The sequence below is a fragment of the Blennius ocellaris genome (assembly GCF_963422515.1).
Source record: "Blennius ocellaris genome assembly, chromosome: 8".
Lineage (NCBI taxonomy): Eukaryota > Metazoa > Chordata > Actinopteri > Blenniiformes > Blenniidae > Blennius > Blennius ocellaris.
The window spans coordinates 18,199,764-18,215,830 of NC_137657.1; the positions used below are offsets into that span (position 1 = coordinate 18,199,764).

The 16,067-nt window shown below is 40.0% G+C and overlaps 1 protein-coding gene across 2 annotated transcripts in view; it reads left to right on the forward strand.

The window, feature by feature from the left end:
* triob (trio Rho guanine nucleotide exchange factor b) overlaps window positions 1-16,067 on the forward strand; it is a 98,994-nt gene that overhangs the window by 53,021 nt on the left and 29,906 nt on the right. For both annotated transcript variants that reach the window (XM_080500618.1, XM_080500617.1), the window contains exons 13-30: window positions 777-946; window positions 1,062-1,236; window positions 5,392-5,587; window positions 6,190-6,356; window positions 9,575-9,694; window positions 11,005-11,103; window positions 11,203-11,295; window positions 11,492-11,641; window positions 11,748-11,862; window positions 11,967-12,082; window positions 13,295-13,417; window positions 13,721-13,915; window positions 14,367-14,482; window positions 15,072-15,138; window positions 15,322-15,431; window positions 15,560-15,629; window positions 15,770-15,859; window positions 15,955-16,047. In XM_080500618.1, coding sequence (XP_080356744.1) covers window positions 777-946; window positions 1,062-1,236; window positions 5,392-5,587; window positions 6,190-6,356; window positions 9,575-9,694; window positions 11,005-11,103; window positions 11,203-11,295; window positions 11,492-11,641; window positions 11,748-11,862; window positions 11,967-12,082; window positions 13,295-13,417; window positions 13,721-13,915; window positions 14,367-14,482; window positions 15,072-15,138; window positions 15,322-15,431; window positions 15,560-15,629; window positions 15,770-15,859; window positions 15,955-16,047 — 2,265 coding nt within the window. The remainder of the gene's footprint in view (window positions 1-776; window positions 947-1,061; window positions 1,237-5,391; window positions 5,588-6,189; window positions 6,357-9,574; window positions 9,695-11,004; window positions 11,104-11,202; window positions 11,296-11,491; window positions 11,642-11,747; window positions 11,863-11,966; window positions 12,083-13,294; window positions 13,418-13,720; window positions 13,916-14,366; window positions 14,483-15,071; window positions 15,139-15,321; window positions 15,432-15,559; window positions 15,630-15,769; window positions 15,860-15,954; window positions 16,048-16,067) is intronic.

Below are 16,067 nucleotides of genomic sequence, written 5' to 3' on the forward strand. Positions count from 1 at the left end.
GTATCACTATACGTGTTTTCATCTTCATGCGTATGTTTGTAAAAAGAAATGTTTCCAGCTCTCCTCCTGGCCATCACGTCTTTTAGTTCTATTGAAGACGTTGGATTCAGTCCAGCATTTTCAAAGGCAGCCTTTTACAGTGGGGAGAAAGCAATAAACTACAATATGGGACAGGGGATTCCTCTGTGCTGATTACCATGTGGCAAACCATCAAAAACCATTCTTCATGAAGAACTGCTGATCTATTGGTGCAGATTTAAAATTCCCAGCAACAAATCTTTCATATATTTTTGTAAAAAAACCCTGAATGGATTACACTTACAGTTTTTATTGAGATGCATAGTAAGGTAAAACAAAGTGACTGATGAGAGTAATACCAAAAGTAGACATTTTCGTGTTGGGAGCGAAGGTGTGAGACCAAGAATGAATGCCAAGGTCTCTCTCCTGCAGCTTGGACCATGTGCCAGGGCTTTTGTACACCGAGCCAATTCACCCAGATGGCTAATCTGTTACAAAGATGACCATTCACAAAACACCAGCTTAGAGCAGAACTGGTTGGATTTGATTTCTGTCTTGTGTTTTGACTATCCATTTGGCAGCTAATTTAAGTCTGTGTTTAGCTGGCGCTGCTCTGTGTATATCTCCCCCACCACCACCACCCAACATGTGTCTGCTGATTACTAACAGGACACTTTTCCTTAGTTTGCTCTTTCTGTCTCTTCTTGTTTGCTAGACTTTTAACCAATTGTTACCTTCTGTGTCCCCGTCACTGCTAGCTGTGGACGTGGTTGGAGGAGCTTCAAAAGGAACTGCTGGATGATGTGTATGCAGAGTCAGTGGAGGCAGTGCAGGACCTGATCAAGAGATTCGGCCAGCAGCAGCAGACCACCCTGCAGGCAACTGTCAATGTCATCAAGGAGGGCGAGGACCTCATACAGCAGCTCAGGTGACTCCTGCTCTTCCATGCTGAAGGGAAGTCAAATGACGGGAGTTTCCCCTAAAAGCTATGAGATGTTAATAAATCGAAGCTCAAAAGTCATCTGTTTGACCTCTGCTCACAGAGACTCGGCCATCTCAAGCAACAAGACCCCTCACAACAGCTCGATGGCCCACATCGAGAGCGTGCTGCAGCAGCTGGACGAGGCCCAGGGCCAGATGGAGGAGCTGTTCCAGGAAAGGAAGATCAAACTGGAGCTCTTCCTCCAGCTCCGCATCTTCGAGAGGGACGCAATTGATGTGAGTAGGCGAGAAAGTGATGCTTAGTGTGTGATGAGTATTTATATTTTCTGCTGTACTGTATCGCACTCCGCAGCCGGAGATTGAAAGGCACAGAAAAAGAGATGCAGGCTTGTAACAGATTTAATAGGAAACTAGTGGGTGAGAGTTTGACTAATGAGCTTTAAAAATCACATCTGGAATAAAGGTTTTCAACCCTTAGGATGGGAGGAAAGGTTGAAATGAAGCAGAATAATGACGATATGAACCGATGAGTAAAATAAAACACATTATATCAATGTTAAAAGATAATATATACAGGTAAACCAAAAACGATGAGTGCTTCACTCAGCTGGGGCTCAGATATGATAACTTCTTTAAAAAAAAAAAACTTTTTAATGTTTCTCATAATCTTTTAGATTCAGATTCAGATTCAGATTCATTTTATTTGCCATTTGCAGTAAAACCACATTGGAATACATTTGTAAAAGTCCCCAGTGTCCACAAGACAGGTACAGCCATAAAACAACATTAATTAAAAGTACATAAATAAAACAGGATAAAAGTACAGAAATAAAACAAACAGAACAGTAAACAATTGACACTGTGAAATCAATCGACTGAAACAGTTTCAATAAAGTGCAAGATCATTCATTAAAGTGCTCTGTTTAGGCTGATAACAGCTTGTTATCATGGCTATCAAATCAAATTTGTTGTACCTCACCATGTTGACAGATGACTTGCTCTCATACAACAACTTAAAGCAGGGGTGCAGGCTTATAGTACTCAATGTCCATGAGTAAGTAGAAAGGAACATGATTGTGTAAAGAAAAGGGTGTGGTTTATGAAAATAGCTTTGTGAAAAAAAACAAAAAACATTTAATCCCTTTTTTTGTTCAAGCGTTCTTTAAACCAGTTAAGCCCCATTAAGATCAAACATGTCTTTATCAAGAGGGGCTTGGCCATCGCAGCAGCAACAGCACCGCTCGACCAAGATGATATTTGTTGCAATTCAGATCAAACTTTATGTTGTGCTCCTTCAAAACAAAAGACAAGTAGGAAGGAGTGAGACCAAAATAGTTTCCTTAATAAGCATGTACCAATGAATCTGGGGCTACATAAACAGCACCAACATACACGAGACAGACAGACGGACATAACCCAACACTATTAGAAGTTTGCCAATCAGTTGGCTTGCAACTTTGTTTCCTAAACAGTTTGATGAAGTTCATGTGACATTCATCATTATCCAGAGGCCAAATATAATTCATAATCATCAAAAGATGGATTGCCATAAAAAGCCATTCGGTAAATCTGATGTGGCTCTGATGATTTGATGACTTTTGGAGCCACAAAAACCTCATTTCGATATTAAGGTTATCTTCATTCTCCCAACGCTGCAGCTGTAACCATGAAAACATAAGACAAAGTTATAAACACATGCTTCCGATTTTCAAATTGCACTCTCCATTGACGTACTCTCTGTTTTTAGCACTTTTTGTAGAAGTATGAGATGTATCATCTCATTTTTCCTCCAAATACTGTGGTTTTGCATTCTCTCCCACATTCAAATGATTTTGGGAAATATTGAACATTTGTTTGAGAAATTAAAATGTGTGAAAACTGTAGGATTAATAAGAAAAATATTTGGTTTTTGCTTATCTCCTCTGTGTGCTTTCAAAAGCCTCTGTTATCGGCCATGAGGCGGTTTTATCTGTTTTGTGAATTGTAAAGAACTTTAAATGTCTCAGGTCAGAGTGAATGGAGCTTTGGAGCCGTGCTGAACACTGACGTATGCCCACACAGAGACACTGGATTAAAATGACACAGTGCAAGGGCATGAAGATGGGTGGAGAAGGCATTTGTTTCCCTCCACGCCCTGCCCCCATACACATGCACTTGCTGTCTGACACTCCCTCGTGGCTCTACCATGTCTGTGTGTGTGTGTGTGTGTGTGTTTGTGTGTGTGTGTGTGTGTGAGGTGAGCTCATTGGTTAAGGTGAGATATACAGTCATCCCTCAGTGCTCCTTCTCCCACAAGAAGCTCTGTATCTTTTTACACCACCAAGAGAAATCCAGTCAGGGTAGGCTTGTTTCCTCCGTGAGAACCGGTCAATGACAGGAATGGTCTTCTTACACACAGAGGGTGTTTTACTCAACTGTAAAAGGAGAGGAGAGCATGGTGAAAATAAGTGCTTGGTAAGTGTTGTCACACCTTGTTGCCAGTTTTAGAAAATTGTCATATTGGTTAAAGTGGATATTATGTGTTATAGTTTTACAGAAAGTAATACGATTACTGTCTGTCAACCAAAAGAATGGGATTTTATGGAAATCTGTCACAAGGCTAGGACACTTTTCAGTGGAGAGAGAGAATAATGTGCTGCGTTACAGTTTATCTTGCTTTTTGAATTGAAATATTCAATGCGATGTGCACCAAGAAGTTTCCAATCATAAAATAGACCTAATGCCTTGTGCTTTCTTGGTTTTGAAAACAGCTTTTGCATAAACCCATGTTCCAGACTTTCAGAGTTGCAGTCTGTGGATTTTTGTCGTCACTGGTAATGTCAAAGTGTGGAGGGGAACTTTAATGGACTCCAGCTTTATAGAAATGTTTTGCAGTTAAATATGAGCATTCCCTCATGGACATGATTCTTCTGGTCCAATAAACAACCAGATGTTGCAACTTAAACTGGTTGAAAAGAAAAGAAAACATGTGTGCTCGTCACTCTACTCACAGTACCTGTATATGTTTATGTACACGTTGTTGGCATTTGGAAAACCAAAGTAGCTACTCAGAGATATAGATATAGTTATATCATGACATTCTGTAGTCATGTTGACTCACTTTCAATCTTGTTTCCGGATTTTACTGAGCTTAACCACTTAGTATTTCAACCTTCATCTTTTTCTTTTAACCTGTTTCTTCTCCTCTTTCTGTCTCACATACTCCAACTCTTTCAACTTTATTTTGTCTTCTGTGAGATAGAATTTTATTTTATAAAGTGAAAATGGCAGCTGCCAAACCTTCTCCCTTTCATTTTCATTCAAGCGCACAGATTGAATTTTACTACAGTAAGTAGCCACTGGGTAATAACTCAAGTTATGGTAGCTTCATATTGACACATTTATTGCCTGCAATTGTAAGGTTACAGGACATCTGTGCGATCTGGACCGACACCAGGGTCAAATTGTAGTGGGACAAACTTTCACCCGCATCATTGAGAGCACGTCTGTTGGAATATGATCATTTGATGGATTCTGCCTTCATAAATCATATTTAGTGTAAATATATATCACAAAAGCACATATTCGCCATCACGGTGTAATTTCACTCCATGCCAAGACCCACAGAATACATTTTGAATTATATTAAAATTAGCTTACGCGCAAGGGTAACGCACAAATGTAATTAAAAAAAAATCTATTAGCAGTTCACCATTAATTTAAGCAATATAAAGATCATCTTGTGACAGTTTATGTGATATCTATACACCTGTGAGTTAGAGGTGAAGAAAAGAACAGCTTCCAAGGCAAAACTGGATGGTGCCAGGATTAAGGTGCTCCTGGCGCCATGATTCAGTGTGTGTGGGCAGCCAGCGACAAGCACTGACATCTCAGTACATCTGCTCTGCCAGCCATGCATCCCCAGCATAATATGTTCTCCGCTGTTATGGAAGTCAGCTGAGGTGTTGAGTTACGGCAGTCAAAGTGTCTGGGCTGGCACTCATAAAATCCCTCAATCACGACAGTATCATGAAGTGGCTCTCATTGCTTTCGCACACATTGTACACAGGTTCATGTTTCTGCGGATGGGATTCATGCTTGTTGTGCATCCTGGTTGGTCTCAGTCTGATGTCTGAGCAATTTAAATAGGTCGTCATGAGTTTAATGAGAAACGTCCCTGTCAGAAGAAATTAAAAAAATGCCTGGAAAATGATTGTAAAGCGATATTAGGTCTCTATGGTCAGACCAGCACCTGAAACTGTTGCTATTTGTGTGAGAATGAGTGAATAAGAATTAAAGTGCAGAAGAATTTGAACATGTTCTTGCAATCATAGAAAACTGAAATTGATCTTGCCCTTTTTCACGTTCAAATCATGTTCACGACAGAAAAAAAAAGAAATAAAACTCACATTCATCATATAAACTGTGTTTTGCTTTTGTTTTTTAATTCAGATAATTTCTGACCTGGAGTCATGGAATGAAGAGCTTTCCCAGCAGATGAACGACTTTGACACAGAGGATCTGACGCTGGCTGAGCAAAGGCTGCAGCATCATGCAGACAAAGCACTTACTATGAACAACCTCACCTTTGACGTCATCCACCAGGGACAAGAGCTGCTGCAGTATGTCACAGAGGTCCAAGCATCCGGTGAGTGAGAGGACAGAAATTCACTTAAACCCACTTTATTTATTCTCAGGCCAAGTGCTGAGGTCACGTCGTGCTTAAAAATGCTTACTTTTTATGGCAACAGGGTCCCTTCTTTGACTTCTTTCAGAGTGAACCTTTAATGTTGGTTATTTATTCACTGTATTCCCAAACCAATAGCTTTAGCAGACACATTAGCTGATTGGGGTAAATGTAGGTAGTTAACATAGCTGATCCAAAGGTTGATTAACACATCAAGACCACTAAACACACAACAGCCACTCATATCATATTACTGATATTTAGAAGGTAGGTCTGGTCATGTGCTAAGCATCTCAGCGAACATACAAATGATGCAGGTATCTCAGCAGGGCTATAATCTATGAATGACTTTGGCAAAAAGGTACATTTGCAAATTGTCAGGTGTATTAGACATCTTTGCCATTAATATTCAAAATGAATGGTTGCTGCTTTCACAAAAAAGAGTGCAAGATAGCTGGAAATGTAATAATTCATCCCCATTTATTGCATTAAGTTTGATGGAATAGAAGGGCCTTAAAACAAATAATTGACAGATGCTAACCCTAACCTCATCACTTTTCCAGGTGTGGAGCTCTTGTGTGACAGAGATGTGGACATGGCCACCCGGGTTCAGGACTTGCTGGAGTTTCTCCATGAGAAGCAACAAGAGTTGGATCTGGCCGCGGAGCAGCACAGGAGACACTTGGAGCAATGTGTCCAATTAAGACATCTACAGGCCGAAGTCAAGCAGGTACATACACGGAGAACGACGGAGCATGAGCGTCGAACAGAGAAAGACAATAACACAACACTGAAGTGGTGGTTGGGCGTGTGGGTGGGACTTTGAGCAAATCTAAAATAGTGGTTCAGAAGTGCAAATATTTTGGCAGATGTACAAGTCATCCCTGCACAATGAGATCGAGAAAAAAAAACATTATACATGTGCTGACACATGAGTGTTTGTGTGTCTTGTTTTGGATACAGCCCCATTTAGAGATTTCCTTTTTAATATACTGATTTGATAGGATTAATGTCGGCCCGATAAGTGGAAAGTCATTCTACGGATTTATGGCTACATTCTGTCTTGCTGTAACAACAGAGTGTGTCTAAAGGCTACAGTTTGTTCTGTCTGTACATGACCATGGGTAGATGACTCATCCACTGTCAACAGCCTCTTGCTCTTCTTTCTCTCTCCCTGTCCCTCCATGTGTCTCACTCTCTTCATTCTGTTTGTTACCCAAAGTCTTTCTTTCAGACACTGGACGTCCATCCAAAACCTAGAGACAGATACAGACCAGATAAATATAGATCATGAACAAGCTGTCAGTTATACTCATTTTTTTTTTTTTTTCATTTCGCTGAAAATATAACTAAAGATGCTTTGAAGAATGAATTTTGTTTGTATACACAACTGTTCTCTATATATACAGAACAACTGTGGTTAGCTCTCCTGCCTAATAATAATGCCAACAACAATAATAGTAATAAAATGTTAAAATGAAACAGAAAGTAAAATATTTTAATTAGAGCGCTAGTCCAAATACAAAGCTGCTTTTACAAAATGTTCAATATAAAGTGGAATACTATTTAAAAAAATTTAAACAAAAGTGGCTTCACCAGTCCTTCTGTGTTGCGTGGGGTTTAATTTAATGAAACTGCATTAGTTTTTTTTAAATGTTTAAAAGGATTATTTTCTGTCAGGCAGTCAAGTGGAAGAAGCTGCGGATCTTTAGAGTCCTTTATAAACAAAAATATTTTAGATCTTCTATTCTAAAAGAGACAAACAGCCAAAGTAGCAATGCTAAAAGAGGTATTATATCCTCTCTGCTTTTTTTATCAGCAGTTGTATTTTGTCAGTTCTGGTTTTAAGTAATTTTATTGTAGCCTGTTAATTTGTTGTATTGGCAATACATTCCATATCGAGTCAGGATTCAGGTCTTGCTGCGTGTTGTTTGCATGTTCTGCCTGTTCTTACTGGCGTCTTGAGGATTTTTTTTTTTACATGAAAATTCAGTGGATGATCAAAAGCAACCAAAGATGTGTGAAAAAAGAAGTGAAATATGCTGTACTGGCCAAGTCATTAGAAACATAAAAATTCACAATATGCCAGCCGAAAGCTGAATTTGACTGCAGAAAAAAAATCCTTTGAGAACATCATGGCATGTGACGCTTAACATTTCAGGCCATCATTAACTGCAGGATCTTTCCCAAAACTTTACCTATTATATGTTTTTTTAGACTTTTGACTGCTCAGGTCGATGTTATTTCATTAAAATTATAATCAAAATTGAGACATGCTGATTTACTGCAGAGTTAGTGACTTCACTACATACTGAATTGATAGAAGCACATGACCTGACAAATGGTTAATGAGTTGTATATTCAAATTCATTCAGTCTGGAGTGGGCAAAAAAAAAAGGAAAACAGAGTCCAAAAAAGTCCTGAGAGGAAGAGAAGTAGAAGCCTCTTACGTTGCTTAATACTTTTTAACCATTATGCAGTCAGCATTCAAATACAATAACAGTGAGACCATCATTTGGAGTTATGCTACCTGCTGATATTTCAGAGCAAAACAAAAACAAACGTACGGGCAATTTTCACATCAAGGGCTCTTATGGTGATGCAGCCAAATAACAGCGGGCTGGAAGCTCCTGCTTGTGTTAGAATAATGAAAAAGTGAACAGAAGCAGCAGCAGAGATGAAATTGAACCAAAGGATTCAGATTCAAAGGGTACTATGCCAAAACATTTCGGAGGCACTGGTATCATGATGATTGAACAGGTTTTCTCGTGCTACATAAGCGTGAGACAACAGTGATGTTTTTTACTCAGCTAGATTTATAGGGGTTGTTTAAAGAAAGCCATCGCTACGTATGAAACAGTGGACACCTGCAGAAATATCTTTTTGCAATTGAATCAACCTATCCATCCATCTTCTAACCCCCTTTATCCAACTCAGCGTAGTGGGACGCCTGGAGATAGCGCACACATGCAGACTCCACACAGAACGGACCCAAAGCCTCACTGAACTCACCTAATGAAACTTAATTAAATGCACGTTCAGATGATTTTATAATTTTTCCGCACTTTACTGACCTTGCTTTAGTCATCCATGGGAGAGTTCAGCTCATAAAGTCTAAGCTCAGAATTCTGTAAAACGATCTGCACCCTGTTAGACACAGCCATAATCTGGTAATTGCATAGTGTGCATATATGATGCATGAATAATGCAGTATGATGTACATTCAGCCATAGACAGTTTTTTTTAGCATGGTTTAAGAATAGTGTTTTAAGAGCATGAGAACGTTTTGAGAATGAATTGAAACCACATAGTGGGAAAAAGTGTCACCTATAGCGTAAAGAAATATTGTATTGCAATGTATGAGAGTAGCACAATCTATCTAATCTGGAATAAAGAAATATTCAATTCTACATAATACTGCTATTGTTGCTGATGCGGGGTTAGAGTTGGTGGTGTGTTAGTCACAGCACATGTACTGTACATGTGGATCCTCTGAAGTTAAATAGCGAACGTGCATACCTGTCCCGCCTCAGGGCATTGGAAACAGGAGTCTGTCGTTTTGCGTCATCACTTTTATAGCCTCGCTTCAGTTGCACTTCTGCTCATCACCCACACAGCAGGTGTGCTTGCTGAGTCAGAGAGAGAGGGAGGTTTGCTTGAAAGACTACACCTCTGGCGAGAAGGTGACCAAGTCGTACAATAGATGAGAAAATTACAAGAAACTTTAAGCGTAGAAGTTTGGGGATGAAAGACCACTGAGAGGTTGAAAATGGTTTGTGTGAACAATTTTTATGAAATATGATGGATCAAATATGACGAGAACATAAAACATGACAATACAAACATTTCTAAGCAATAGCTTACACAAATGACAAATTCATTTTTCCGTTCATGTCTTTAAAGGACTTTTCAAACAATCGTTATGGAATATTTCTGTGTGTGCTGCAGGTCCTGGGTTGGATCCGAAATGGCGAATCCATGTTGAACGCTGGTCTCATCACCGCGAGTTCATTGCAAGAAGCCGAACAGCTGCAAAAGGAGCATGAACAATTCCAACATGCGATAGAGGTAAAGGGAAATAAAAGCTGATCTCTTTCTTTCCTGCACAAACTACATTCTGGGGCTCACAGGCTTGGGACTTTCAGATGCACATTGCGTTGTTCTTCATACATAACTTAATCCCATCTTTTCTTCTTATTTCTTTTCATCCAGTTTACATTGATTTCACTATTAATGTTTCATTTCCCATTTTTTTTTCTTACCCCTGCCTTTCACTGCTTTGTCGCCTTCATCCCTCAAACCCTTTGCCTTTCTGAAACTCGTTTTGGGTTCACATCTGTCTGTGCCTCCTCTCACGTGCATCACGAGTCACACATGAAATGGAATCATGAATAACTAATATTTTTCCGTTTCTCTTTCCTCGTCCTTCTCTGCTTACCTTTCTTCTTTTATTTCCGTCCCCTCTTCACCACTGATTATGCAGGGTGCATTTCTTTGAACTCAGTCGAGACTGACTCATTTTGATGCAGGCCGATACCTGACCTATTTCTACAGAGCTCGCATGCACATAAAAATTCACTGTTAGTGGAAAGCTGTGTTTATGATTATTGCATACATGAGACTGGAATCTAAATGCACGTGCCAGAATGTTTGTGCTCGTGCTCAGACGTAAAGGACTGAAAAAGCCAGGCTCTGCCGTTTTTGATTGAGAAAAGCATTTTTAAATCCAAAATACGGATACAGGAACACTAAATACAGACATACAGGAGAACAGCCGCACAGAAACGCAGTCAGGTTGACAACCAGAACAGACAATAAAAGCCCATTATGTACCAAAGCTACCAGGTGACGTGCGTCACACACTCAGCCTGAGGTGAAGGACATCAGGGTGGGGAACAACAATCAACTACAAAGAGGGGAAGCCTGGGAGCCTGAAGCATGAACCTTGACATGTACACAGCAGGTGTTGCAGATATAATATATTTTACTCAGACATTAATTTACTCAGACATTCAGACACTCAAACATTATCAAAAAAAATTTAATTAAATCCTTTGCTTCCTGTTCAATTCCATACTTTAATCTAATGCAAGGACCATAAAAATCCCCATCCATTTTTGCCTTACCTTTATCTCATTTCCTGTCCAGAACACTCACTCACAGACATCCTTTATGATACAACTATAATGACCTTCTGCTTTTATTTATTTAGCCTTTACTGTGTTGTTGCTATGTCCTTCGATCCCTACACGAGTGCCCTGTGGGATCAACAATAAACAGATGTTGGATTGTCAAATTGACCTTTGTGATATAGAAATTCAAAAACTTGTAAAATGTCATGTTTTTTTTTACTTATCTTGAACTTATCCTCCCTGTAGAAAACCCATCAGAGTGCACTGCAGGTGCAGCAGAAAGCAGAGACCCTCCTCCAGGCTAACCACTACGACATGGATATGATCAGAGATTGTGCAGAAAAGGTATGACTGCCGTGCAATCTTTTAAAGGAAACATGCAAACCCTGTCCTAAAAGTGAAGTAGCTTTTAAACTAAACTGATTTGTTTTGTGTGACTTGAAGGTGGCAGACCACTGGCAGCAGCTGATGCTGAAAATGGAAGACAGACTGAAGCTGGTTAATGCTTCTGTGGCCTTCTACAAAACCTCGGAACAGGTACGTTCATGCGTTATGCATGGAAACAAGCTGAAAAAACAATTTTAAAATGATCATATATTTGCGGTAAAACCTCTTTCGATCCTTTGTTTTTCCACTGATTTGCACAGGTTGCAATAGAGGTGGACATGCAAATATCATTACTGCCTTTTCACAGCAAAGTTTTATATATTGTGCTTTGCAATCTGTGTCACAGGTGTGCAGTGTGCTGGAAAGCCTCGAGCAGGAGTATAAAAGAGAAGAAGACTGGTGTGGCGGTGCTGATAAACTGGGCCCCAACAGTGAGTCCGACCATGTTACCCCAATGATCAGCAAACATCTGGAGCAGAAAGAGGCTTTTCTCAAAGTAAGAATAGCACATTTGTTTCATATTAGAAAAGGTCATGTCATCAAAAGTCGTTCTCTGCTGACTCTTTTTATGATGGTGGTCCTTTTTTTCTACACACTTTCAGGCCTGTACATTAGCGAGGCGCAATGCTGATGTTTTCCTCAAGTATCTGCACAGAAACAGTGTCAACATGCCTGGCATGTTGTCCCACATCAAGGCTCCTGAGACTCAGGTTAAGAGTAAGTCAAGAAGTCAATAATCCACTTCTGCTTCAATTATTCCCAGTTACTTATTATAGATATATATTACATTGTTAATCCACCATGTTATTTTTTTTTTCTAGATATTTTGAATGAGCTGCTGCAAAGAGAGAACAGAGTGCTCCACTTCTGGACCATGAGGAAACGAAGGCTGGACCAGTGCCAGCAATATGTCGTATTTGAACGCAGTGCCAAACAGGTGTGTGTTTGTGTTTTAATGCAATCAAAGTTAGAGGATCTGCTTCCAGTGTGGAAGTACACTTGCATGTAAGTTCTTCCTCCATAGCATACAGCTGTAACTTCGACCTTGTTAAGTCTGAATAAAACATAGAGTCAGAGTCTGTCCATAATGATAGATTTCAAATATACTGGAAGTGACTTAGGCAAACAGGCATGTGCAGAAGAAAGAAAAAAAATGTCAGTCTTCATGATGGCTATCATTATGTGGCCCAGTAAATTTGAGGACTGTGTTTACTACAAAGCGTTTCCAAAAATATGTCTTCAACCACCCGCTTTATTCCTGCAGGCAGCATAGAACATGTCAGCCTCTGGCGTTTCGTTTGGAACGCTCTTCTGGTTTTTTGTTTTTTAAGAATAAGAGCACTGAGTTACAATGATCGGTCAAGTCAAAGGATTGAACAGTTTTCTATCAAACATACGTCAGATACATTTTGATGTCAACATTCAGAAATCTTTTTGTAAGAGTTTGAATACACTGCCAGGGGGTCCTAAGGCTCCACACACTGAGCTAACATCTGGAATGTTTTATGAAAATCTGGCTTGAACTCCCCTTTTTTTTAAATGAAAATCAAAACTGATCTTAAATCTGTGGCACTTCAGCCTCAATTTATGTCTATGGTGCTTTAAACTGTCGAAAAAGAGGTGCTTAGCTCCATCTTGTGGAGTACTTTGAATACACAGGATAGTTTGCTTAGCTGGGAAATTCTGGTGAAGATATCCAGGTTGTATTGCCAGTGCAAAGTGCTTGGGTCTCAGAGTTTGACAGCACTGGTTGGCCTGCCTGGTCTCACCTGCAGGTACTTATGTAGTACACAGACCAGAAGAAAAATACAAACTGAGTAGGATTTCAAAAAATTATAATTTACATGTATGAATAGATTAAAGTAGTAATCCATTGCTTCTGCATGGTAAATAGAAAATAAGTGTAATAAGATCTAGTACTGTTTCTTCACTTAAGTTGATTTCATTTCCCCCCCTAATTTTCCATTAGTATCATAGCAACGATATTCATGGGGAAACCATTTGCTGAAAACAAGCTTCCGTTTAATTGTATCTCTTTGTATCTCATGTTTGGTTAGGTGATAGAAGCTGTCTCCAATTGTATTGCTAAAATCCCTGCGGTGTCTGTTTACTCACTTGTGATTGGTTGGTTTTTTTTGTTTTTTTTCAGGCCCTGGAGTGGATCCACGACACTGGGGAGTTTTACCTATCCACGCACACATCCACTGGATCGAGCATTCACCACACGCAGGAGCTACTGAAAGAGCACGAAGACTTTCAGATCACAGCGAAGGTGTTTGTGTGTGTTTTTCTCTGTGTAAAAGTTAGAGTATAGAGTTTTTATGGCTGCTGTTGAGATTATGTTTGTTCTGCCCTGCGCTCTGCAGTGAGGCCCATCCTCAGGGCTGTGTATTGTCCTGATTTCTCTTTGCTGTGTCACTGTTATTGTGTTAGAGAACAAGCCATTGTGTCCATCAAGCAACACTGATTCCTAACTCTCTCATTCTCTCTCATCTACCTTACCTCTACTGGCGCTGCCTCTCTGCGGCCACCCCTGTCCTATCTCTGCCCCCTCTCTAAATGTCTCTATTCACAGCAAACCAAAGAGCGGGTAAAGCTGTTGATCCAGCTGGCGGATGGGTTTTGTGACAAGGGCCACGCCCATGCTCTGGAGATAAAGAAATGGGTGTCCTCAGTGGACAAGCGCTACAGGGACTTCTCTCTCCGCATGGACAAATACCGAACCTGCCTGGAAACAGCGCTCGGCATTTCTTCTGACTCGAACAAGGCTGTGAGTGATCACTGATGATATTAGACATGTTTTCACACACATACTTTTAACTGTCAAGCTATATGTATCTTGTATGTGAAGTTCTGAGGTTAATGTACTGTCATTAGGCTATCAAGTGAGATACAAATATACACACATCACTTTCAGGTTATGAAAATAGGTATCTGGTTGTCTATTTTATGAATACATGCTATGATTTACAGCTTTTCTAAAATCAGCAAAGGCTTTATGTGACACGTATACAGACATGGGCTACCCCTGGACTGTTTCAATTGTTTGTACCGGGTGGCTGAATAGATACAGGAGTCAAATCTCACCTTTTGTTCTGTTTAAACTGCATGTCTCCTGCCGCTAAGAGCAAGCAAATACATCACAGATGCTGTGTTGACTGCTGAATGGTCACTGTGCCTGTTGTGTGCTGCATAATAGCCACTGCCTCCTGTGTTTTCAGAGTAAAGAGCTGCAACTGGATATCATCCCAGCCAGTGCTCCGGGGTCAGAGGTCAAGTTAAGGGATGCCGCACATGAACTCAATGAGGAGAAGAGGAAATCAGCACGAAGGAAAGAGTAAGAACAGCAAGCATCCAAGGCCCTATGACCTACTATGTATTACTTTTCAAACCATTTAATATTTCTATGACTGCAGCCAGCCTTTTACTTCATATTGTCAACTTTGCATTACTGGGGTTAGTGTTGATGCTGAGTTCAATGCCTGGGGGATCAGTTTGTCCTTTTAGCACAAAATGTTGACAAAATGTAGAATATATGCCGTATGTACTGTGCTTGGATTACTGGTTCATGAGGGAATGTTGTACTGGATAGAGCCAATGAAGCGACGAACTCACAGTACATATGTTTCACAACCCATAAATGAGCCATAAGGGAGTTATAATGCATCCACCTACACTATGGCAGCTATATTTGCTTCACACTGTAAGGGCAGGTTGCTTGAGATGAATTTACTGCAGTATGTAATTTTATGTTAAGTTATGGTCTTCAAATACTTTGTTTATTTGTCTTCTTAAGATTGTGTTTGTAATACAATTAGAGACACTTGTTTTCTGTCATGTTTTTTTTTTTTTTTGCTGTAATGCCTCAATAACAGTGAGGCTTCAGTCAAATCCTGCCTCATGTCTTTATGCCTCTGTTACTTCAGGTTTATAATGGCTGAGCTGATTCAAACAGAAAAGGCCTATGTCAGAGACCTGCGAGAGTGTATGGATGTAAGTATTGTAGAAAACGTATGTACGGGGATCCTTAAACCTTATAAATGTTTCCATCCTATATTATAGTGATATTGATATTTTAATTAGGTATATTTTCCTGGTAAATACATGGGTGTTTCTGTGAGATATGCTTAGATACTCTGAAGAATTTAAATCCATTGTTGTCTGGTGTTTGTGCAGACCTACCTGTGGGAAATGACCAGCGGCGTGGAAGAGATTCCTCCTGGCATTGTCAACAAAGAGCACATCATCTTTGGGAACATGCAGGACCTCTATGAGTTCCACCACAAGTCAGTGCTGCAGCGATGAGTGATGTTCTGCATTCAGAACCACCAGCATTAAAATATTCAGTGTGAAATTATGTAATCAAGCACCTTCCCTTATCTGTTGCCTTGTCAATGTTTCCATCTCTGTGCAGTATCTTCCTGAAGGAGTTGGAGAAGTATGAGCAGCTTCCAGAGGATGTTGGCCATTGTTTTGTAACCTGGGTAGGGGATGTTACTTTGTATTTCACATTATTTTGATGCTTCAGCACTTCCACTTTATTCCAATTCCTAATGTTATCCTGTAGCATCCAAGCCTGTTGATCTCTCATGCATGACATACTGTTTTTATTTAACCCTCCAAGGCTGACAAGTTCCAGATGTATGTGAACTACTGTAAGAACAAGCCTGACTCAACTCAGCTCATCCTGGAACACGCAGGGCCCTACTTTGATGTAAGTTGTGCTTAATGTAGGACTTTTCTTTCTTTACATCCTCCAGTGTGAATAGATCTTCCAAAAATTTGTCTTTTCTTTGTTTTGATGTACAGGAAATTCAGCAAAGGCATCGTCTTGCCAACTCCATCTCCTCCTACCTGATCAAACCAGTTCAGAGAATCACAAAATACCAGCTGCTTCTCAAGGTCCAGCATACTTTTTAACT